This window comes from Pseudonaja textilis, chromosome 12 (assembly GCF_049901715.1).
Source record: "Pseudonaja textilis isolate UNSWEBS1 chromosome 12, rPseTex1.2, whole genome shotgun sequence".
Taxonomy (NCBI): Eukaryota; Metazoa; Chordata; class Lepidosauria; order Squamata; family Elapidae; genus Pseudonaja; species Pseudonaja textilis.
Window position 1 is genome coordinate 16,925,102 of NC_142001.1, and position 22,929 is coordinate 16,948,030.

Sequence of the window (22,929 nt, forward strand, 5' to 3'; positions counted from 1 at the left end):
TTCCTGAGCACTGGGAGTGGTGGGACAACATTTAGACGGGGATTGTCATGCCAGTTCCCACTTTCCTATCGTCCATGGGCCCAGTGCCTCTAGAAGTGTCTGGAACTACAACTCCCATTTGCCTGAGCCCTGGGTCCCAAATGCTCGGATGGGACAGGAATCAAAGATAGGAAGCCAATCCAATCCCTGCATGAAGATGGGTGTTGTAGTCCCACATATCTGGAAGGGGAGGCCTTATAGGGGGAAGCTGGGAGCTCTTTGCAAAAAACAGACTTGTGGGAAGAAGGAGCCTGCCTTACGGAAGGGGATGATGGGTTATGGGGGCATTTGTAGTGTTGTATTGGCATGCAGCTCTATGACCGTAATAAAGATTTGATTTGATTTGAGGAGACGGAAAGGCGGGATACACTGCCCCTGTGCCGTGGATTGGGCTACAGCGGTGGGATTGGTGTAATACGGCTAGTCCTCGACTTACGACAACAATTGAGCCCAAAAATGTCTGGTATTAAGTGAAACATTTGTGAATTGAGTTTGGCCAAATTTTACGACCTTTCTCGCCACAGTTGCTAAGTGAATCACTGCAGTTCTTAAGTTAGCAACCTGGTTGTTATGTGAATCCGTCTTGCCCCTTGACCTGGTCGCAAAAGGGAATCACGTGACTCTGGGGACACAGCAGCGGTCATAAGGATGAACCGGGTGCCAAGCATCTGGATTTTCATCACGGGATCATTGTAACTGTGAAAAATGGTCATAAATCCATTTTTTTCAGTGACGTCCTAACTTGGAATGAACTGTTGTTAAGACGTGGATTATCTGTATCTATAGGTGGTCTCTTAGAGACCATTCAAAATTACAACGCTGAAAAAAAAAAGACTTTGGACCAGTCCTCACACTTACGACCATTACAGTATCCCCTATGGTCACGTGATCAAAATTCAGGCATTTGGCAATCCACACATATTTATGATGGTTGCATAACGGTCCTGGATCATGGGACCATCATCTGTGGCCTTCCCAACCAGCTTCATCATCAGATTTTTTTTAACTACCCCATAATCCCTTGCAGGGGGTGGAGTCTGGGCCACTGAATGGAGCTGAGCGTTTACTGGACGGATGCCCTTCCTGTCACCAGGGCGGAGTTTTGTTCAGCAGATATATTCTGATTGTGCCCAGAGAGAGAAATAACTGCCAACAAGTAAAATCACTTGAAGCAGGATTCACTTACCAGCAGCCTGATTCACTTAATGACTGCAGTGATTGCCATAACAACCATTGGCATGAATGGTTGGAATTGGGTGCAACTCAATTTCTTAGCAATGGAAATTTTGTTCCCTACTATGGTTGTATTACCTGTATCTTTTAGAATTGAGTTGGGTATCCCTGGGTTTGCACAGTGAGGAACGAGCAATTTATGGCTCTAAATTGTTCTAATTTAATGAGTTTTCTGCATTTTCTAGCCGGTCAAGAACCAAAATTCAGCAAGTTATGGATTCCCATTTCACATGACCTGTGGAGGAAATGACCAGAAATTGAAGCAAATAAAAAGATGTTGAGGTTAGTTTGCTTTTACTGTTCCTTTTTTTCGCCTCCCCACTTAAACTTTTATCTGGGTTCAGATGGGGTTTATCTGCTGGTTTAATTTGGGTTCAAGGTATTATGTGGAGCCAGGCCTCTTGATTAATAGACTGATCCATAGAATAGCAACACAGCTTGGAAAAAGATCTCGGACATTAAAAAGAATAGACTCACGTAATACTATCTTTACAATTAAGAATAAAAATACTATATACAAATAAGGAACAGAGACCTAGATGATTATGAAGTCAGTATGTGAGTTCACTTTTGAGCTCAGCACGATGCAGATTTCACACAAACAAGGAACTATGAACTAGAAATAACTTTACCAAGTAAGGAAAAATAAGGCAAAGTGTAATTTTAGCCATTTTCCAGAAAACTCACCCCATCGTTTGACTGGAAACAAAAAAGAGTAATTGCACCAGAGACATTCTACTAGAGAGGTGGGCGGTTTCTAAATATACAAATAAATATAGATATAGGCAAATGGGGCTTCAGAAAGACCATTATGAAACTGAATTCAGCCTGGAGTAGCAAAGGCCCCTTAACGCAAAGGAAATTTTCCGTTTGGTTTGCTTGCTAAAATTTCTGTGGTTACGAAGAATACATAATTTCAGAATAGATTAAGAATATATTTTCAAAGCCGTAAGATAAATTCAGATTAAATTAGGTGTTTTAGTTTAGTTGAGTTTATTGTCACTGCATCGCGTACAACGAAATCAAACACCAAACACCATCTTCAGTGTACATCATGACCATGACCATGAAAATAAACACAAACACACATCCTTCACACTCCACACATTGAACTGGAAACCCCCAACACCACACCAACTCTGCACTACACAGCAGAATTTTCAGATGTTCTACTAGAAACCTGTTTTCCCCAGAGGTTGGTTGTGTACAAGTTGCAGACCTGTTTGTCTGCCGTGTTCAAAATGGGCTGGTTTTACTCATTTAAGCCATTTAAATGCCACTCCTCACGTTGCAGGGAAGTTTTGTATTGCTGACTCTGGGTTTGTGGGTGTGTTTATTTTAAAAGGATGTTTATCGGAAAGAGAGATGGTTTTGTTGTTCTCTATCGGCAGCACATTTTGTGGCTGTACAGGTGTGATGGGGATGTTTTGTTAAGGTTGGGCACAGGTGATGCTTTTGCCTCTGGGTGTATTTGATTGTTCAGCCTCCCTTGAGTTCTGCAATTGGGGTCTAAAACTCTCAGAAGAGAGGTTGGTAGAATTCGCTAGCAACCTTCCTCTGCACATTCGCGCCATGGCAAGGTTGCGAACGGTTTTGTGTGGAAAACAAAGGATCATCTTCATAACTTTTAACATTTGGTAGACGGTTCTGAGTGTACAAACCAAAATACTCCCGTTTATCATGCAGAGCCTGAAGACAAAACTGGCAGACTGGCAGAGAGCAGGAACCATGTGTTCCCAAGAGCCCAAAATTGTCGCCAAGATCAAAAAAGTAACTGGAATTTCCAGCACCTATTAATCACTTCTTAAAGGGCATACTCAAGGTTTGTAATGGTTTAATTATTGCACGGGCTTGGCAGAATAGATTGCGTTAGGCTGGGTTAAACGAAAGATAGATTAACAGGTATTGTCAGAGCAGATATATTTGGCACTTAGAACTGGTCGAAAATTGAAAATATATTTGCATGTCTCAGAATGGTAAGACGACAGTGGAAAAATTGCAAAACAAAGAGCATGTTAGTGATCTAGGCTGTAGTACGGATAAAATTGAGCTTATCCAGAAAAAGTGGGTTTTGGGCTATTTGCAAATTAGTTAAAATGTTTTTTTTAATATTAATGATAAGCACTTTTAATCAGTGGCAATCTGTTTGTTAAAAATTTCAACGTTTGATGTGCGCAATTTACTTAATTCTTTGAAGTAGTGTGTAATTTACAGAAAGTTTCCCCCCCACGTACTCTTGTTAGAATTACTAAATGGTGCAGATTTTTTTTTTAAAAAAAGTCTTAATATTAACAATCCTAAACAACCCCAATCGTCCTTTATTAATAGTGAAATAATTAGAAGTGGATGAAATTTCTAAGTAAACAGAATTCTAAATATGTCTAAATATGTGTGTCTTCTTTTATTCTACAGCTTAGAATCTGTCAGATCAATTCCTGATTGGCATTCTTTTTTTCTTGATATTTTGAATGGTCTATTTCTTCCTGAAGAACAATTCAAATGACTCTTGTTTTTAATTTCCGTAGACACTTTTTTGCTGAAGGTTTATTTTTAGATTGATCACTTTAAGTCCTTCTCGTATCCAATTCAGTTAAAGATCGTATTAGTTCTGCTTGTTATAATACAGTAAAAACAATGGGACTGCACTGAGTTTTAAACAAACAGATACTATGATATTGCAATGAACAAAGATGCAAATTTAAATTGGATTAAATCCCACTGTAATGAGATCACTTGAACAACAATTTATAAAAACTAATTAGGCTACCACAACAAACTCAGCGAGGTGCTTGGTGTTCTCTTGTCTTGCAGATGTTTCCTTATCAAACTAGCTAACGTCATCAGTGCTAGACTAAAGTACTAGCAGTGATGGTGTGACCTAGCTTTGCAAGGAAAAAACCAAGGCCAGAGAGCCCCCAAGGATCTCCCTTTTCAACTCTGGGCTACAAATGTTCTCCTCCATCAGCACAAACTTTTTCAGATATAAGTCTGTTTATAATTCCTTAAATCAAGGATCTCCAACTCCTGGGCCGCAGCTCACTACCGGCTATGGCCCATTCAGAACCAGGCTGATGGCAGATGGTTTGAAGGGTAGTTGTCTAGGGAGATTCTCAGTCATCCAAATTGTGGTTTGTTCCAAAGGGGCTTTTTCAAGAGGCAACTGGACTTTCTGGGGTTTTGTTTCCTTCCCTTTGAAGAGGTTCCGCTTCTCATCCCAGAAGCTTCTTCTAGAACTGAAGAAGCTTCCGGGATGAGAAGCGAAACCTCTTCAAAGGGGAAAAAAAAAAAGAACAAACAAACCAGAAAGTACGGTCGCCTCTTGAAAAGGCACCTCTGGGCTTGAAGGGTAGACGGGCCTAAAGCCCCTTTGACCAGAACTTGAAAGAGTGTCGTTTGGCGCACGTAAGTTGCCTTTGAATTGTTTTTCCCGAAGGCTATTCGGACGCCATGACGGTCACCCTCGTCTGCGATCCCTCCGAGGCCACGGAGCTGTGCGCCTCCCAGCAGCTTTACCTGAAGCCGGTGGCGAAACTGACCATCAGCGTGGTGCTTCCGGAACACACCGGATCGACCCGGGCTTTCTCCAAGTGGGAAGTGATGGACAAGCTGAAGAACATGATCTCCCCGGACCAGTTCAGCAGCGTGAAGGTGTCGAAGAGCACCAAGGCCTTCGTCCGGTTCGAAGGAGAAGCCGAAACCAAGCGCTTGGTCTCTATCCTGAAGGAGAAGCTCCACGGCCAGCGGATCAAGCTGAACGGGTTTAAGGAAGAGCTGGAGGTGGTCGCGACAGAAGCCCCTCCCGACAGCCCACCAACTCAGGAATCTGAGCCCCAGCCCAAGGCCCCAAAGCAGCCGGAGGAGGAGCAAAGCCAGGCGGCCGCTCCGGACTGCATCCACCTGGAAGGCCTGCCCTGCAAGTGGTTTGCCCCCAAAGGTTCAGACAGCGAGACCCCCAGCGAGGAGGTCCTGAGGACGGTCTTCGGCCCTTTCGGGGAGATCCGCAACGTCGACATCCCCATGCTGGATCCCTACCGGGAGGAAACGGTGGGGAGAAGCAGGAACCACTTTGCTTTCCGTGGGATGAGGCCCTTTGAGGCCTTCGTCCAGTACCAAGCGCCCGAATCGTTCGCCAGAGCCATGGAGACCCTGAAGGGTATGAAGCTGATGTTCAAGGGTGATGACGGCAAAGCCCTGGCGTGCAACATCAAGGTGAGGCGTCGCACACTCCGCGGGGGCACGGTCGCGAAGCAGCGGTGGGATTGAAAATTGGTTAGTGCTGGTTCGATGGGCGTGGCTTGGTGGGCGTGGCTTTGTGGGCATGGCAGGGGAAGGATACTGTAATATCCCTATTTCCATCCCACTCCAGGGGGAAGGTTACTGCAAAATCCCCCTTCCCTCCCCACCCCGCTAACCTGCTTTCCAGCTCCGTTCTCCTGTGCAGGGCAACCAGAGAAGACCCAGCCAATCAGCTGGGACTCGGGAGGCGGAGAATAGATGGGGGCGGGGCCAGTCGGTGGTGGGATTTGCTGGTTCTCCAAACCACTCAAAATTTCAACTTACCAGTTCTCCAGAACTGGCCAGAACCTGCTGAATACCACCTCTGCTTGGTGGGTGTGGCTTAGTGGGGGTGACTTGGTGGGCGTGGCAGGGGAAGGATACTGCAAAATGCCCCTTCCCTCCCCACCCCACTAACCTGCTTTCCAGCTCCGTTCGCCTTTGCAGGGCAACCGAGGAAGACCCAGCCGATCAGCTGGGACTCAATGGGAGGTGGAGAATAGATGGGGGGTGGGACCAGTCAGAGGTGGGATTGGCCGGTTCTCTGAACTACTCAAAATTTCTGATATGGGTTCTCCAGAACTGGTCCGAACCGGCTGAAGACCACCTGTGTCTCAAAGCCAGGATTGCAAAACAAAAATAAAAGAAACTCCAAACTAGGCCAGAAATAGCGATTGGTCCGAGTCTGGAATTGGTAAACGCTCATCAGCTCTTGTTTCCTATCCGACGTGGTGCTGTTCCATCCCCCCCCCAAATAAAACTCCACCCCCCCCCCCCATAAACCAGTCTTTGCAAGGCCACCATCACCTTCCCGTCATGCTTACACATGGCAGGTAGTTCTCGACTTGCCGCGATTCGTTTAGTGACCGTTCCAAAGTTAATGCCGTTGAAAAAAAAGGGGGGGGGGAAGCTACGACCAGGTTTCACACTGTTGTGGCCTCCCCGTGGTCACGTGCTCAGAATTCCGACTGCTCGGGGCCCCCGACTCGTATTTATGACGGTCTCAAAATTGACGGGGGGGAATCCAGGTTCACTTAACAACAACCATGTGACCAATTGAGCGAGCCCGGTGATTCGCTTAAGGAAGTTGATCAAATGGGGCGAAACTCACATAACCAATGTGTCACTTAGCAAAAGAAATTGGGGCCTCCGCTGCGGTTGTAAGTTGAGGACGACCTGTAACCTTTGGCCGCAATTATGAGGCGCATCAGCAGCCGTCCAGAATGTGCTTCTGACACGGATGGGTGCTAGTTTCCTTGAATGAACAGGTAATCCTCGAGTTACGATCGGTTGCTTAGCGACCGCTCGAAGTTACAACAGACCTCCCAGGAGAGAACAGTGCCTACGATCGGGCTTGAAGTTCCAACGGTCGGGAGTTCTCCCGTGGTCACGTGACCACGTCATAGTTTGAACTAGCCATGCACTTTCTTGTTGCTGTTTCGAAACAGGTGACGCCTGACGCCACTAATCATTTCAGTGAGAATGCTATAAAACAGAGAACCTTAGAAAGGTTAACCCTCCAAGGCCTAGAGCGAGAGAGAAAGAGAGAGGAGAACAGAGGAAGAAAAGGGACAGAAAGGTGAGGATCTCAAATCGTTCCCTTTCGTTATCCAGCCGTTCGCGTTCAGCGTTCTTTTAAGTTAAGACACGCAGGTGTGGAAATCCGAAGCGAGCAGGTTACAGGTCAACGAGGCCCAAATCACGCTGGGCCTCCCTGCATTTCAAACTGTGGACCAAGAGCATTGATATATTTTTTTAGGGGGTGGGGGCACGATGGTCTCCTTAGACTAAGAAGATGCAGGTCAGTCCTAGACTTATAATTATTCATTTAGTGACCGTTTGAAGTTTCGATGAGACTGATCCCCAGCCCCCACATGCATTTACAGCGGGGGCTGCAGCATCCCTGGGATCACATGAGATCGCCATTTGTCATCTCCCCAGCCAAGTCAGCGGGGAAAGCCAGCTTAACGACCTTTTGATTCACTTAACAACGGGTCGTTATCATGAGATGTGGCTCATTTCAACAGCCTCCGTGCTTGGCGACAGAAATTCCGGCAGCCTGTACGTCTATGTTGCCCTGTTTTCCCATCACTTATTTTGGGTCGGCTAGCAAAGAGACAGAGGATCAATTCCATCGTGTTAGTTAAAAACAGACTGCTAATTCCTGGAAATCTTACTCAGGACGCTTACTCGCCTCCTGAGATTTCAGCAAACGTTTTCCACGCCATCCCACCTAATTTATTTATCGTGAGAGTTTGTATTCTCATTACTAAATAGTTCAAAGTTGAGTGAGGGTGTTACCTTGTGCACACTGCATTATTATTATTGTTGTTGTTATTTTTTTACTATTTCTACTTTTTAACTTCCTAAGAAGTTCTGGCAAATATTGCAACCAAACATCAAGGCAAAAAGTAAACTCAGCTGGTCAACTGCTCCTATTCTGTGTTGATACCTAGACCTGTGACTTATGTCTGAATGAACAGATTTCAAAGTCTGTAATAATTTGAGAGCTAGTTTGCAAATAGGTTGCAACCCAGCATTATAGGTATACCGGTAATCGCTGGTTTCACTTGTAGTTCACTTTCTCAGTTGCTGCCATTCTCTTAAGGCACTTGTGGGAGCTTCAAGACTGGACTGTCATTTGTCAGAAATGCTTGGGTGGCGGGTTGGACTAGATGACCTACAAGGTCCCTTCCAACTCTTCTAATCTGTTAAAATCCAGGGTGGACTGTTATATCTGCTTGTAACTTTATAATACTGTTGTTTTCTCAGTCTGCTGTGCTTCTCCCAGTGGATTCCTGTAGACATAAGTACACCTGAGCTCTGTTAGCTGATTTTTTTTTAAATTCTGCAGGGAGGGTTCTGCCCACTCCGTTGGGTTTGGAACAAAAGTTGTTATGTTACAGACCAAAATAGCTTTGCAACTCTCTCGACAAATGCAGTGCTTACAGGGATTTCTGCTCCCATCCTTCCAACCAGTCAACCATTGTAGTATTATCCAATGCAGGCCTTTTATTCCTTGGGGCTGAATCAGATCGTGTGATTGCTTAGCGTTTACCCGCTTTGTACAAAATTATAACGGATTTAAATAGTGTCTCCCAAGCTGAGAAAATAATAACTGTTATTATTACTTGTTAAAATTTATCGGCCGCTTGTCTCCCTGTGGGGCCCCTCTTAAGCGCCTTGCAATAATTCAAAAGAAGAAAAGGAAAGGAGTGTAAAACAGAACAGAAGTAAAATAATAAATAGGAAAAAAAAAACAACACAACGAGACTATAAGGCAGGGATGCCCAAACTTGGCAACTTTAAGACAACACCCAGAATTTTAGGAGTTGAAATCCACAAGTCTTAAAACTGCCAAGTTTGGAGACCTCTGCTAGAGGGCGAGAGTCGATTAAGAAACATGAGAATAAATAAAAAAATAAATACATCAATACGTTGTATTTGCTTCACCATTGTGGCATAACTCATTTAAAGACCGCTTTAGTTAGCCACAGACATGCTGTTTCCTCAAGTCTGCTAGATGACCCAGTGAAGGACTGTCACGAGTTACAACTGTGGCCGTAAGTCAAGGACTATGTGTATTAGTCTGCTGTATCACTGAATCGCAAGGAAGCGAGGTGAGGTGATGGCGGCAGGACCAGAATAACCCAACCCTTCTCCATGCTGTAGATGGAGACCAGGGGTCTTCAAATTTGACAGATTTAAGACTTGTGGACTTCCAACTCCCAGAATTCCTCCTCCTCCAGTCATGTTAGCTCAGGGATTCTTGGAGTTTGAAGTCCACAAGCCTTAAACTTGCCAAGTTTGAAGACCCTTCCCCTAGATGTAGAACAGGGGTCTTCAAACTTGACAGCTTTAAGACTTGTGGACTTCCAACTCCCAGAATTCCTCCTCCAGTCATGTTAGCTCAGGGATTCTGGGAGTTTGAAGTCCACAAATTGCCACAACTTGTCTTAAACTTGCCAAGTTTGAAGACCCTTGATGTAGAAGGAACATCTGCCACCACTGCTTAAAAGAGACAAGAGACAAGGAATCACACCCAAGAGGCAGCCAGGATTTTCTTTCGAACACACGGATTTCTTTCTGGAAAAAATTCCTGCTCCATTTGTGATGGCCAGTGACGACTTTTTCTGTCACTGATTAGACCCTTCTGAGCTTTGTTTGCACCCTGTTGTTCCCCTAAAAGCAAGATAAGCAACCTCAGGGCTTCTACTTGTTTCCAAGGTCGTCCCTCAGATTCTTCCTCTCAGTCAAAGCATATGGGAGTTGTGACGCCGAGCATTGCGTTCCTCTTTAAAGAGTTCAGCTGTTTACAAGGCCAGCTGCCCTTAAAATTACAGTTCTTCGGGTGAGAAGTTAGATTAGAAACAGTTAAGATAACAGAAAAAGGAGCAGCGTGACCTCTGAGTTGGAGAGATAGGACTCTCTGTACAGCTGATACTTTTTTTTTTTTTAAAGAATCCCACACAGGAAGTAAATTTCAAATGTCCTTGGAAAAGGATTAAAGCTTTAATTGGGAGCGTCAGCATGGCCTCGGTGTACATCTGCTAATATCTTAATCTGGTAGGAGTATCACAGCTCTCTACGGAGCAGCTCAAATTTCTCTCCAGCTTGTCTTATATCTCCTTGGAAATCTGCAAGGCGTTTTTTTTTTTTTTTTTTTATGTCGGTAGCAATTAGATTTCACAATGGGGGCTCGTTTTACTCTTTTTGAACAACCTGCAAAGTGCTTGCAGATAGGTATATTCCTCTAAGTGGTTGTCCTTATCGCCTAGAAAAAGACGGGATGACGAAGACAAGAAAAGTGGAGAAGGAAGGAGGAGGTTTAAGATCAAAAGGCGAGAAAAAAGGCGGATCGAACGAGAGGAGAAACGCCCCAGGAAGCATCTGAAAGTAACAGCTGCAGAAAGACTGAATTCTCCAGACCTTCCTCAATGGGAGGAGAGAAAGTACCTCCTGGCCCAGAGAAGGGTGGAGTCCATCAGGCTCCTGACAGTGCTGCTAAGCCAAATAAAAGTAAGAATATTTGTAAACGTATATTCCAAAGGGTTTATTGAATTTTTCAGTTCTTTTCTGGGGGGGAGATCAGAAGTTTTAGGCTCATGAATTTTAAGCGATTGAGCCTTAAAACGTAGTTTGATCTACGTAGCCATTAAATATGCTCCAGTTGCTTCTTCAAAATGCTTTAATTGTTTTATAATCTTAGCTGCCCAGGGTCACAAGGTTGAATTGGCTGGCTACAGAAATCCAATCAAATCAAAGAATCTTAAGAAGAGCGGTGCGGTGGCCTAAAGGTTGCAGCTCTCGTCTCAGGAGGCTGTGAGTTTGATCCTAGGCAGATATTTCTCTCTCTGGGTACCATGAGAATATATCTGCTGAATGCAACTCCACACTGGCAATAGGAAGGGCATCCGGCCAGTAAACACTCCGCTCCATTCAGTTGCCCAGACTCCACCCCGCAAGGGGTGACGGGGTCATTAAAAGAAGACGATGAAATCTAAGAATGCGTTTCCTCAAACAAGAGTAATTTGGATTTTGTTAAAAGTATTGGGGAGAGAGAGAGAGAGATTGCATTGTATCTTTTCCACTCAAAAGAGCATGAAGGAAGAAGAATTGTATTAGGACATTATCAAAATACTATTAAAACTCTCACGTCTGTAACCTTTCGCTGGGCGAAACAGGAGGCAAAACCATGAATCCCGTGGAACTGGAATTTGGCAAATTTTACAAAACGTTTTACGACATCAACATTATCGTAGTGCATTTTATGACCACAATATGAGTATCATAAAGCCCTGATGGCGAACCTATGGCACGCGAAAAATGGGCCTTCTGGAAATACCGGAAATGCTGAAACGGGCCTGTTTTTTGGCCTCCTGAGGCTGCAGAGGCTTCCCTCAAGCCTCCGGGAGGGCAAAAACAGCCTCAAATGGGCCGAAAAAGTTGGGAGGCGCGCGCATACGCAGTGCAGATAAGGAGCGGGCCAGGGGTGCTGTGTGCACATGCGCAGGGAGAGCAGGGCACATTGTATTGTGGGTGCAATGCACGCCACAACAAAAAGGTTCACCATCCCTGTCATAAAGCATTTCATGTGGTCACCTCCTGATCTGTTGAATTGTGCTCTACGGTTCAGCAAGGGCTACCTTCAAGGCAGATACTCCTCTGAGCATCTCCTGGAATTTTTTAAAAGAACTTACCAAGTAGATTAGAAGCTCTACCATTATCGAGGATATCTCTGAAACTATATGTTAGGCACCCAGAAATTATCCATGGTAATCAGACACTCCAAGACAATATAATCTCCAAATGATTTATTAGGAACAGCTCTGGTACTTCTAAGGCACTTCCAAAAGTGAAAGTCATTTTCGTGCCCGTACGCTAAATCCACCTTCTCTCCTCCCACTTCTACACTTCATTAATCACGAGAACCAATTAACTGCAGCTGGAATTTCTTAATGTGACATACAAAATCACCTTGAACTTTCCAACTCCTCCATCCCGCTTTTCATGCTTGGCAGCTGAATCTCAGAGCTGACACAATGATCTAACGAGTCTGGAGTTGTCTAGTTTAAAACAATGCCATTTTCCCCCCATTTCCTTGGGTTGAGAGCCAGTGAAATGGATCCAGTTTTTACCAGTACCCAGAGATGAGGCGATGTAGATGTTCTCCATCTAACCAAGGTGGACGAAACTCAAATTGCACGCGAGATCTTCGTTGTTAGACTGTGCTAGAATTTTCTTTTGCTTTGTTGTGCAGTAATTCCATTTGTCTTTCTGTTTCTTTTCAAGAATTTTGTGCTGTCCTCTGGGCAAACCGAGGCCCGTCTTCCGGAGTCTCAACCCGAACAGGAGAAGACTTTCTCCACCCCACACGTAGAGGACGCACACAAGGAAGAGACGGATGAGCCTCACCTTGAACATCCAGAAGTGGAGGATGAGACGCAACCCACCTGTCCCTCTGACCTGCTGGAAAACGTCGCCATCGACGAAGAGAAAGACGCACCATTCCTGGCTGAAGAGTTCCCTCCCTCCCCTCCTTCCTTCGGGAGAGCGCTTCCGAACGAACCCGCTTCCAGGGCCGTCACCAGCCACCTAACGGAGAACGATGCCCACCCCTTTCCTGCCGCTGGCTTCCTGCAAGTGACGGTCACTCAGGACTGCCAAGCGATCGAGTCGTCCCCCGACAGGTGGGATTACCTGAGACCTCACTTGGGGTCCTTTGCAGAGGCTCCCGAGGCAGCTCAGGCAAAGAAGCGAAAGGTTTACGAAACAGAGGAATTCATACATTATTTACTGAACTACTACCAAACGCCCCGCTATGCACGGATCTGCACCAGCCCGCAAAGCCCGTCGGATGCCTCTTGGTGGAACAGGGTGGTGTCGTGTTCCGGGGACGGCTTCCGGGTCAAACTGAAGAACAGAGACGAAGACTGTTGGACGGAAGAGAGTTTAGGGTCGGACCTCCCTGAGAATGAGTCTCGAGAGGACGATGAAGGTGACCCCTGGGAAATTATCGACGGAAGGTCTGAGGCCGCAGAAGGCCAGGCGGGTCCTCGAGAGTTTAGCGGAGGTTACCCAGGAGAATGGGACGATTCCCTGGAGGAAGAGGAGGTGAGCGTCGGCTCCCCGCCGGACAGCTCGCGTAGTCCCCTGCCAGGAAGCAACAGTACCGCTCACCAGAAAATGCCCCAAGAACAAAGCACTGAACTGGTGGCGTTGTCCTCTCCCACTATGTATAAACTGAAAGACTTGCTGGAGGAGATCAGCAGCGATTCGGAGTATTTCAGTGAGGCGCTTAACGAGCCCCGGAACCCGTCAGAGCAAAGGAACGGAGGCTACCAAGGGAGCTACCAGATGTGGCCTCCCCACCAGCAGAAGGCCAAAGATCTCTTGATCCGCGTCCGGAACATGGACGGTGAGGACCAAGAAGGGAGACGTAGCACGCGCAGCTTCTGCTCTGGCGAGGAATGCTGCGGCTCCCCTGGAATGAAGCCTAAGACACGGTTGAAGAGATCCAGCGGCAAGCTCTGGTACGAAGAGCCCCCAATCCAGTGGCCGTCCAGCGAAGAGGAGAGAGAGCTCAGCAGGAAGAGGAAGAAGAAGAGGAAGCGGTTCTCCGACAGCGCCTTCCTAGACGAGGAGGCGCCGTTCCTCGAGACCAACCACCGCGGAGGGCTGGAGGCCTTCAGCGAGATCGAGAGGGAATGTAGCAAGCTCATCCGTCCCAACATGAAATGCAGGACTCTCCCTGCCTTGGAGGAGACCATCGAAATCAAAGACCTCATCCATTTTAGTGCCTCTCCGCTGCAGGAGGAAGCTCCCCGGGTGACACGGAAGGGGAACGTGGGCGCCGTCGGCGAGAGAAGGCGCAAAGCGGAAGACGGGCAGAGGCTTTCCAGGCGCCTGGTGGAAAGGTGATAATAAGAGGGCAGAGCTCAGGGATGGAGTAGAAATGGCGGGGTGTGTGGGCGAAGGAAGGTGGCCTCCAAAGAACTCGGCAGATCAGGCCAGCCCGACGTTTAGCGGCCCCTCGAGCAGGTTTGAGCAACTCCCGAAAACAAGAAAGTCCCCTACCCTCTTTCGAATTCTTGCCTTCCTCCCCTGCTTTGCGCAGTCCTTCCAGTTGAGAAGAAGCCGGAAACGGGAGGACAGCCTTCCGCTCCCCGTTGAAATAATCCAGCTCCGCTCGTGCTGGGACTCCAGTCTACGGGGCAAACCATGGTGGGGGAGAACGCTAGTTCGGTGTGGGGGACCTTGCAAACGATATTCGGGTTAGAAGTTTCACCTTAGGTCGTTTTATACAACCCTCTAAAAAGGGCTTCGCTGCAGAGCCTGAACTATATTTGCCTTGGGGGCTGGTTGGAGAGAGAGAGTGCGTGTGCGTGCGTGTGTCTGTGTTTGTAGTTTTTTTGGGGTGCGGGGTCTCTTCTGCATGCTGGAAAAGGAAGAGCCATATGAGTGAGACACTTGTAGCGTCATAAAAACATAGGTGGCAGGGTGGCAGTTCCCGGCCCTCGAGGTCCATACACCGCCATCCTTTTTTGGAACGACTGTAAAATTTGGGAAGTTGTGTGTGTGTGTGTGTGTGTGTGTGTGACCTGGGAGTTCAAGAAATCTTTTTCAAGTCCCCACCCCTCCCAATTCAAAGGCTGAGTGTCTCCCCAATATTGTCAGAAAGAGAACACGGCAGGAGAGAGGAAATACAATATTTCTAAGCGTCGGCAAAGGAAAGCGTTTTCTAATTTAACGAGATTAGAAAGAAAAAAAAAACGCAGCTTCATCCAGGGTGAAACTATGTCTGATCTCTGCCAACTTCCTGATTCCCCCTTTGGAAAGCCGGATAACCGAGATGCCCAGTTTTTCAACCTGTTGCTGTCTGACATTATTCCGCCCCAAAGAAAGCTTTGCGTTGACTCATCCATTTTAGTTTTTGATCTGGGGGAGCGGGGGGGGACCCTTTTTAATCTCATGGAATTAGATGACCTTCAGAATTACAGGACTCCTCTGGCTCTCCCTGCGTTGCTGATCTAAATAATCCCTGGAAATGGCCGTGGGATCCTGTCTGGCAGAAGAAACGCTGATAGGATGAAGGTATCGGCCCTTCCTCTGTACTGGACTGACAGCGTCTTTAAAAGAAGGGGCTTAAATTGGCAGGAACTAGAAAAGCATTAAATTTACCTAGTGCAAGTGATGGCGAACCTTTTTGGCACCAAGTGTCCAAACCAGAATGCACATATATGCCGGCCGGTCCATGTGTGAGTGCCGGAAAGACCAGCTGGCTGGTGTGTGCATGCCTGTTTTTTGGCCATTTGGGAGGCAATTTTTGGACCATTTTTGTGCTGAAAATGGCCCCAAAATGGCATGGATTTGGGGGGTGTTTTTGGCCATTTTAAGGCTTTTTTGGGCCATTTTAAGGCTGTTTTGGGCCATTTTAAGGCTGTTTTTGGCCTGAAGATGGCCCAGAAAATGGCCTGGCTTTTGGCCATTTTTAAGCCATCTTTTGGGCCGTTTTTGCCCTCAAGATGGCCTGAAAAATGGCTTGGTTTGGGGGGCCATTTTTGGCCATTTTCAGACTGTCTTTCAGGCCGTTTTTGGCCTGAAGATAGCTTGAAAACTGGTCTGTTTTTTGGCCATTTTCAGTCCATTTTCGTGCTTGAAAAACAGCCTGAAAATGGCCTGTTTTTGGAGACCAGCTAGCTGGTGTGCCTGTGCATGCCAGAAACCAGAAGAGCAGCTGGTGACAACATCTGTGTCCACTTAGAGAGCTCTGCGTGCCACCTCTGGCACATGGGCCATAGGTTCACCATCATGGACCTGGTATTTCCAGCTTGCAGCTTCTGTCCATTTAATCCCCTTTGGCTCCCTGTCTGGTTTTAAAAAAAAAAGCACAGCAGGAGCTCACCTTGCAAACATTCATTGCCTCCACTTTGGTCCTGATTTAACATACTGTGCCCAGAAAGTAGGGGGTTTTTTTTGCACCTGAGCTAGGTTGAGCTGACCTCGCTTTCAGCTCCAGGGAAGTCCTCCCAAGGCTTCTTCCTCCAGTGTGGGGCTTCCCTTTGTTTTGTCAGTGTGGTGCTGATTCAGTGACTGCAAAAACCAGGGTGGGGGTTTTGGGTGGGTTTGATCGTAAGGAAGACCCCCAAGACTCAACGTAGGTTTTTCAGGGAAACCTTGGCATCCGTTGAACAAAAGTTGGTTTGAACAGTAAAAACGGAGTTATACAACACCCTTCTTTGTTGATGTTTGGGAATCCCATAAGCAAGACAAAAAAACCCAGGGTGGTGTTAAGTTGCGTGAAACAAACCCAGAACTGGTGAAAAACACCAACTTTAGGGACCTCTCCCTCCTTAAATTGCCGTCACCCAATTTGGTGGATTGGCCAGTTCTGAAGGTGTCTCACCCTGGACACAATTTCCTAAGAGAAGAATTTCCATTTTGGTTCCAGTTTCCGCTTCACTTTAAATGTGATTTATTTATTCCATGTCATGGTACTTTTTACTTGATATGACTTAGCTAGCATACGTTTGTTGAACTTGGCTCCGATAAAAAGTAGTGGCGAACCCAAAAGTACGCAGGGATTTTTCTGTGCTTAAGGCTGTTTTTTTTTTTTTTGTGTCCCGCTGGTCCTCGGTGGTGGTTTCTTTCGGCTTTTGAGCATCCCAACTTGAAAACTCTTGAAAGCTAACCTTTTCTTCTTCGCTCTGGTGAGGGAAAAGAAACGCGTTTCCTGAGTGGGTGAGTGAAAAGTATTTTTCTCTTATGAAGACCTTTTTGTACTTCGCATTGTTTTCTTAGCCCTCTGGATCCAATGGAAAGTTAGCTGTGAATAAAATTTGTTTTATAGGAACATCCTTCCAGGGACTGCGGTGATGTTTGTTTTCGTTGCAGACTCAATTTCCAGGTTTTTTTCCCCCCTGCCTCCTCCATTTCGAGTCTCTCTCTTTCGTCTTTGGAACTGATTTGCAGACGTGCATACTCTTTTTGAATAAAACATTTGCGCTCACTTTTAAAAAGTGCTTGGTTCCTTCACTGGAAAAATCACCGAACCTATTTTATAAGCCTGACAGACCCGGGAAGAATGCAGCTTCCCAACACACCTGTATTCTCCAGCTTTTGGGAAAGGACTTACTGGACTAAGCATCATAATCAAAAGGACAGGCAGTCCAAGCTACCTATGGTGGAATAAAAGGTGGATTTCCACCCCCTCCCGCCGATACCTAAGTGGTTCCTTTCTCTCATCCCAAAAGTTAAAACTCCAGAAAATCTTCTGATAGTTCAGTTTTCTTCAATCTAGCCAACCCGCCCCCCGCTACATGCAGACTTCAGTTCCCAGAATTCTCCAGCCAACGTGATCATTGTGGAGGATTCTGGGAGTTGAGGTCTACTCATCTTGAAGGGACTACTAGGTTGGGAAAGAACTTTATGCGTTGGTGAAACATCATCTCTGCTGGCTGGGGAATTCTGGGAGTTGAAGTCCATAGGTCTTAAAATCGCCCTGGTTAAGAGATTTCCCCTGGCCAATATTGTAGCAACTTGATTTTTAAGAATGTCTCTGAGCCTAGGAGAAAACGGCCAGTAGCTGGAGTCCAGGTTTATATCAAGGGTCTTCAAACTTTAAGACAAGTTTAAGACTTTTTGCCTTCAAACTCCCAGAGTTCCTAAGCGAACATGACTGGAGGAGGAATTCTGGGAGTTGAAGTGCACAAGTCTTAAAGCTGTCAAGTTTTGAAGTGTGAAGACCCCTGGTCTGTAGAAGTAGGTCCAACCGTGTACAAGTCGAAGGGAAGTTGGGGTGATCCACATACTTAGGGGATGTTGAAGAACACCCCACTTTTTCATGGAGTGTATAAGCAACGATGATCCACACGGCACCTACTCCATCATTTCATTAGACTTGACCCACACACCCCTTCACAAATACTGCGTTATGATCTAAAGCGGGCTGGGAAGGAGCTTGGAACGCTTTGCTGTCTCACGGACATCACATCAGAGCTGACTTGTAACTACGTTAAAGAGTGTGTACGTGTGTGTGTAAGCCATTCGGAATATTGAAAACTGAAGCAGCATAGAAGCCCAAGGGATAAATAAAGGTTTCCCTGCATTGTGGTATGCTACTGATTTGGACCGGTTCATCGGAACCAGTAGCAAAAATTGCTACGATCAGCTGATCGGAAGTAAAAAAAAAAAAGCCTCCAACGATCAGCTGAGAAGAGAAAGAAAAGCGCAGGATTGGCCCTCCCACCCGCTCCTGTGCTTTTCTTTATCCTCTCATCTGATTGGCTGCGTGCATCAGCTGATGTGTGGAAAGCTGAGCTTGCGCATTAGGTGCACGAGCATGACAGAGGTGGTATTCAACAGGTTCTGACCAGTTCTGGAGAACCAATAGCGGAAATTTTGAGTAGTTCAGAGAACCGGCAAATGCCACTTCTGACTGGAGATGTTATAGTATCTATCCTTCCCCTGCCACGTCCACCAAGCCACACCCACCGAACCGGTAGTAAAACAAAATGGAATCCCACCACTGGGGTATTAAGTACGCGCTGGTTGCAATAAAGGAGAATATTTGTAGCTCAGGGGTTGAAATGAGGAGTCCTTGGTGCTTTCTGAGCTTGGTGGTTTTCTTGCAGATGCTTCATTATCCAACTAGGTAAATGTCATCAGTGCTAACAGGGAATGGGGTTTGTGGAGAGGAGGAAGAGGAGGATTGTGGGGTCCTTGGCGCTCTCTGAGCTTTTATTGTTTCTTGCAGACGTTTCCTTACTCAGCAATGTAACGTCATCAGTGCTAGATTTCTCCACCAAATTTCCCCACCTCTTTGTTTGCAAAATTGGCCGGTGGTTTCCCCTACGGCCTTTCTTGCCCCACACAATCTCTCCTCCTTGCTGCCAGTATCTTGAAATGGAGATTTTTTGGGGGTGTCACCTATATAAATGTGTCAGAATCCTCAACCCTCTTATCTCATGCTCAGCCAGAGGCAGCTAAAAAAAACAATGGCACCTCGAGATTTTATCAGATTTCCTGAGCACGTTGTAAAAGGAGGAGACGCTGGGATATAGAGCACTTCTCTTTTTTTAATCGTTGTTTAGAAAGAGGTTAATAAATGTGGTTTCTAACACGGGAAAGTCCTGCAAGAAAACAGAACTTTTAGCCTTTTTGAACCCTTCGTTTTATTTCCGTAATTGCAGCCATCTAAAATGAGATTTAAGGAGCAAAAACAAGCTAATTTTATTGCATTAAACACAGAAATCCGTCTGTTTGTACCTTTGGCAACTCCATTCAGAGCCTGCTAAGAAAGCAAGCTACTCATCTAAAAGCAAAAGAAATACCTAAAGAGCCTTTTAAGGCTGCATTTGGCACTGAGCAATGTGCTGTGTGTGTGATGAGTCTTCCAAAAATTTGAAATGGTTCCTACTTAGCATTACATCAGCAGCAGTTCAAAGCCCTGCAGAAGAGGTTCCATCCTAAACACCTTTCGTTCCCAGGTGATTTTGGAATGCTAAATTCCGCACGTCCTATATTAAAAGCCAAAAGAAAACCTCATTTGTAGGAAAAATTTTATTTCCTCTCCTTTAAAAATAAAGCAAGTACAACCAATCCCGGCTTTGAATTTGAAACATTGTTCAGCATCAATTCTGCAAGAATGGTGACTTTAGAAAGAAGCAGTTTTTTACAAAAATTAGCTTTTTGTTAATTACACCCTACAAAGCCCAGAGGTAGGTCACAAAATTTCAGCCAGTTAATCGTCTTTAGGGCAACAAGCAATGAAGAAGGTTGTACATTTGGGGAAAAGGGAATAGGCAACAAATCTAAATTCTGTACTTTGCATTTAACAAAGGTAGAAGTCCAAAGTTACAACATTTATTGCTTGTTGTGAAAAGTAGTGTTTTTTTAAGAAGCAAAGGAGAAGAGCTCCCTACTGTTCTGAGTCCCACAAAATGGTGAGTATATAAAAAGGGTGGGAAAAGAAACCAACTCGGGAATAACTCCTTTGAAACGGTTTTCCTGGGTTCCATAGTCCTTTCCTAACTTTCTTAAATCCGGCCGATTTCACGCTGCGAACGACCACACGAAACGAACTGAATCTCAACTGCACCCAAAAATGTACCCGAGAATACTTGGGCAGTGGATCCATCATCCTATAGTGAAACTTGGGTTTATTTATCTGAAATCAAGGAATATTTGACGACTTGGCACCTGCAAGTAAGATCCTGCCAAGATCTTAAAAGCTTACAATTAACCACCAATTGTAAGGGAGCCCCGATGGTCGCGTTGCAGCTAAGCCAACAACTCACTTGTTACATATGCACCGCCGTCAATAAGCCTAGTTGAAAGTTGATAATGCTCCTCCTCAAAAGGAAGTGATTTCGGGCCGCGATTTTGGTATTTGCAGTAAGCACGAGCCTCTTCTTTTTAAAGAATTACGCTGTGCAGCCTGCCTTCCATCAAATTCAGCTGACACCGGAGGTTAAAAGAACACAACCAAGGCCATGCTCTCAAGGAGGTCCCTGATCAGAACCTGGCTGACCCAAAAGTCCCTGAAGGAAAAATGGAGCCGGACGTCTTAGGAGCCTTCCCAAGAACAGCCCCTCATCTCATTCCTGCCACTTTGCGCCCATGATGCTGCTTGCCCACAATGAGGTCACATTTCATACTAATTCTTATCTTGAGACTGTTTTCTAATAAAAGGATTGCGTTAAAAAAGAGGAAGTTATACTGCTTCAAAAGCTAGGGCCCCGTCCGTTGGATGTAAGTATCTATATAAAACCCACTTTTCAACCGCTTCCAATGCTACATTAGCGATGACAAAAAAAAAAAGAAAATAAAACCACCAACTACATTTTGCACTCACAAGGATCTGAAACGATATAAAAAAACCCTCGCAGAAAATGCACATGTGGAGGCCTTCGCAGCGGATGAAGTTCATTCAAAGGATGCACACAGATAGACAATCAGGCGGAAGACAAGTTTGTGTAAAAGGAACGATAAAGAAACAGGAAACGGGAAGGTAAAGGAACCCTTCCTGAACACCCACTAAGCCTAACGGGGTTGACGGACAAAGCAAGTCATCTCCTACGAGGAGATAATTTTCTGGTCCAGGGTCCAGGGTCAACCTTCAAATACATTGCAATGTCCGTTCAACAGGTCCTCCGAGTGACATCCTGCAACGTGCCATTAAACGAAAGGGAGATCCTAATGGCCATCGCTTAGCTGGTGAGGTTCTTTACGTACCACCAACCAGTTTTGGCCATTGTTCTACTGCCCTCCAAGGCCCCTCGTCTTGGATTGGAAAAAGTTAGCACTGAGTTACTTAGGAACGTTGATTTGAAAAGTGCAGTGTTGCGACCAATGTCACTGCAAGTACTAATATTTCTAAAAACGGCGGATGTAGGAAAAGGGAAAAATAGAAGGGGGAGGAATATGATCAAAATGTCCCTTAAAAATTAAAAGCAAAGAAACCAGCTAGCGTCAGGAGGCTCCTTGGTGCAATTCACTAATCGTTCTTGCGGTCTTTCACATCTTTCGTTTCTTCTTCTTCTTCGTCGGAATAGACCGTCGGTTCCTCCCCATCCTTCAACAGCTTGCCGACGTAGTGATATTTAACTGAATAAAGACAATTGCCACGAAATAAGAATTATTATTTCAATCGGTATTGACAAACTCCGTAGCGAATTCTACCCTCCCCAAAGAACACAGTAAAGCCAAAAGCAACTGGTTTTGTTTGGATTCCACAAGACGTTAGATGGCCTGCAAAGAATACGGTTAGTCCTTGACAATTATGCTCCAAATTTGGGTTGTTAGGGGAGTTGATCGTTTGTTCACTTGTTGCTATATTTAAATTCTGAACAGCTGATACAGCTCCAAATGAACAACCAACCATCAGTGGAACAACTTGGCTCCAGAAGTTGTACATGCTCCAACCCTGGAAGTTTTTAAGAAGAGAATGGATAATCATTTGTCTGAAGTGATGTTTCCTGCCTAGGCCGGGGCTTGGACTAGAACAGTAGTCGCCGACTGATGGTTCGGGGACCACTGGTGGTCCGTGAGAAAATTTTGATGGTCCGCAGAGAAATGTCCCCCCCAAAGCAATTAATCCAGGCTGTGTAGTAACACAAGGCCGCACCGCCTACATGGCCTGCCCGCCTGCTGGCCCCCACCTTTTAGCCGAGCACAAACCTTGAGTAGAGCTACGTAAGGTGGAACTAGAAGGTAAGACCAAAGGCAGGGAAAGGAAATCTGCCCCAGAGTGGCTTGCGGATGTTGGTGGGAAAGTCGGTCCCCATATTCCAGAGCTGCAGTAGTCACAGGACTGGCCCTTGGGTCATCCCGGAGCAGCTCCTGCAGTCCATGGCAGGCCGGTGCACCCGGGTGGAGGAGCAGCTTCTCCAGGATGACCCAAGGGCCAGTCCTGTGACTACTACAGCTCTGGAAATATGGGACCGATTTTCCCACCAACGTCAGCAAGCCATCGTCAGTCGAAATTCATATTAGTGGACTGTGGGATTTAAAATTATGAGTTTGGTGGTCCCTGAGGTCCAAAAGGTTGGAGACCCCTGGACTAGATGACCTACAAGGTCCCTTCCAACTCTGTTATTCTACATTCTACAAATGACCAAATGACCACACAAGGTATTTATAAACTAAGGAGAATAGAAGACAATTCTGGTAATGATGTTACCTAGTCTGATAACGAAACGTCCAGAAACTAAATTGAAACAAGCTTGGGAGAGCAAACCTCTGTCAAAATCTAATACCCCAGCTACCAGTATTTTATATTATTTCAAGGGAGATTCCCCCCTGAGTCTGTGCCCATTACGCAGCTGTGGGCTATTCCGTCTCTTCTCTGACCATTCCCTCTCCCAAGGCCATTTCCACACA

At 45.9% G+C, this 22,929-nt stretch overlaps 2 protein-coding genes across 17 annotated transcripts in view; one reads left to right on the forward strand and one right to left on the reverse strand.

The window, feature by feature from the left end:
- LOC113437763 (A-kinase anchor protein 17B) overlaps nt 1-20,878 on the forward strand; it is a 23,348-nt gene extending 2,470 nt beyond the window's left edge. For 6 of the 16 annotated variants that reach the window (XM_087941134.1, XM_087941136.1, XM_026702887.2 and 3 more), the window contains 6 exons: nt 1,458-1,554; nt 2,959-3,094; nt 4,706-5,481; nt 6,996-7,126; nt 10,326-10,566; nt 12,340-20,878. In XM_087941134.1, the coding sequence (XP_087797260.1) occupies nt 4,720-5,481; nt 6,996-7,126; nt 10,326-10,566; nt 12,340-13,968 (2,763 nt within the window). In that variant the 5' untranslated portion in view covers nt 1,458-1,554; nt 2,959-3,094; nt 4,706-4,719 and the 3' untranslated portion in view covers nt 13,969-20,878. Of the gene's footprint in view, nt 1-1,457; nt 1,555-2,804; nt 3,095-3,684; nt 5,482-6,995; nt 7,127-10,325; nt 10,567-12,339 lie in introns of those variants that run through there. The other 10 variants (XR_015745072.1, XR_015745071.1, XR_015745070.1 and 7 more) reach the window with 6 other exon arrangements.
- Nucleotides 19,594-22,929, reverse strand: part of PGRMC1 (progesterone receptor membrane component 1) — an 11,896-nt gene continuing 8,560 nt past the window's right edge. The window contains exon 3 of the mRNA XM_026702884.2: nt 19,594-21,654. Within this exon, the coding sequence (XP_026558669.1) occupies nt 21,545-21,654 (110 nt within the window). The 3' untranslated portion in view covers nt 19,594-21,544. The remainder of the gene's footprint in view (nt 21,655-22,929) is intronic.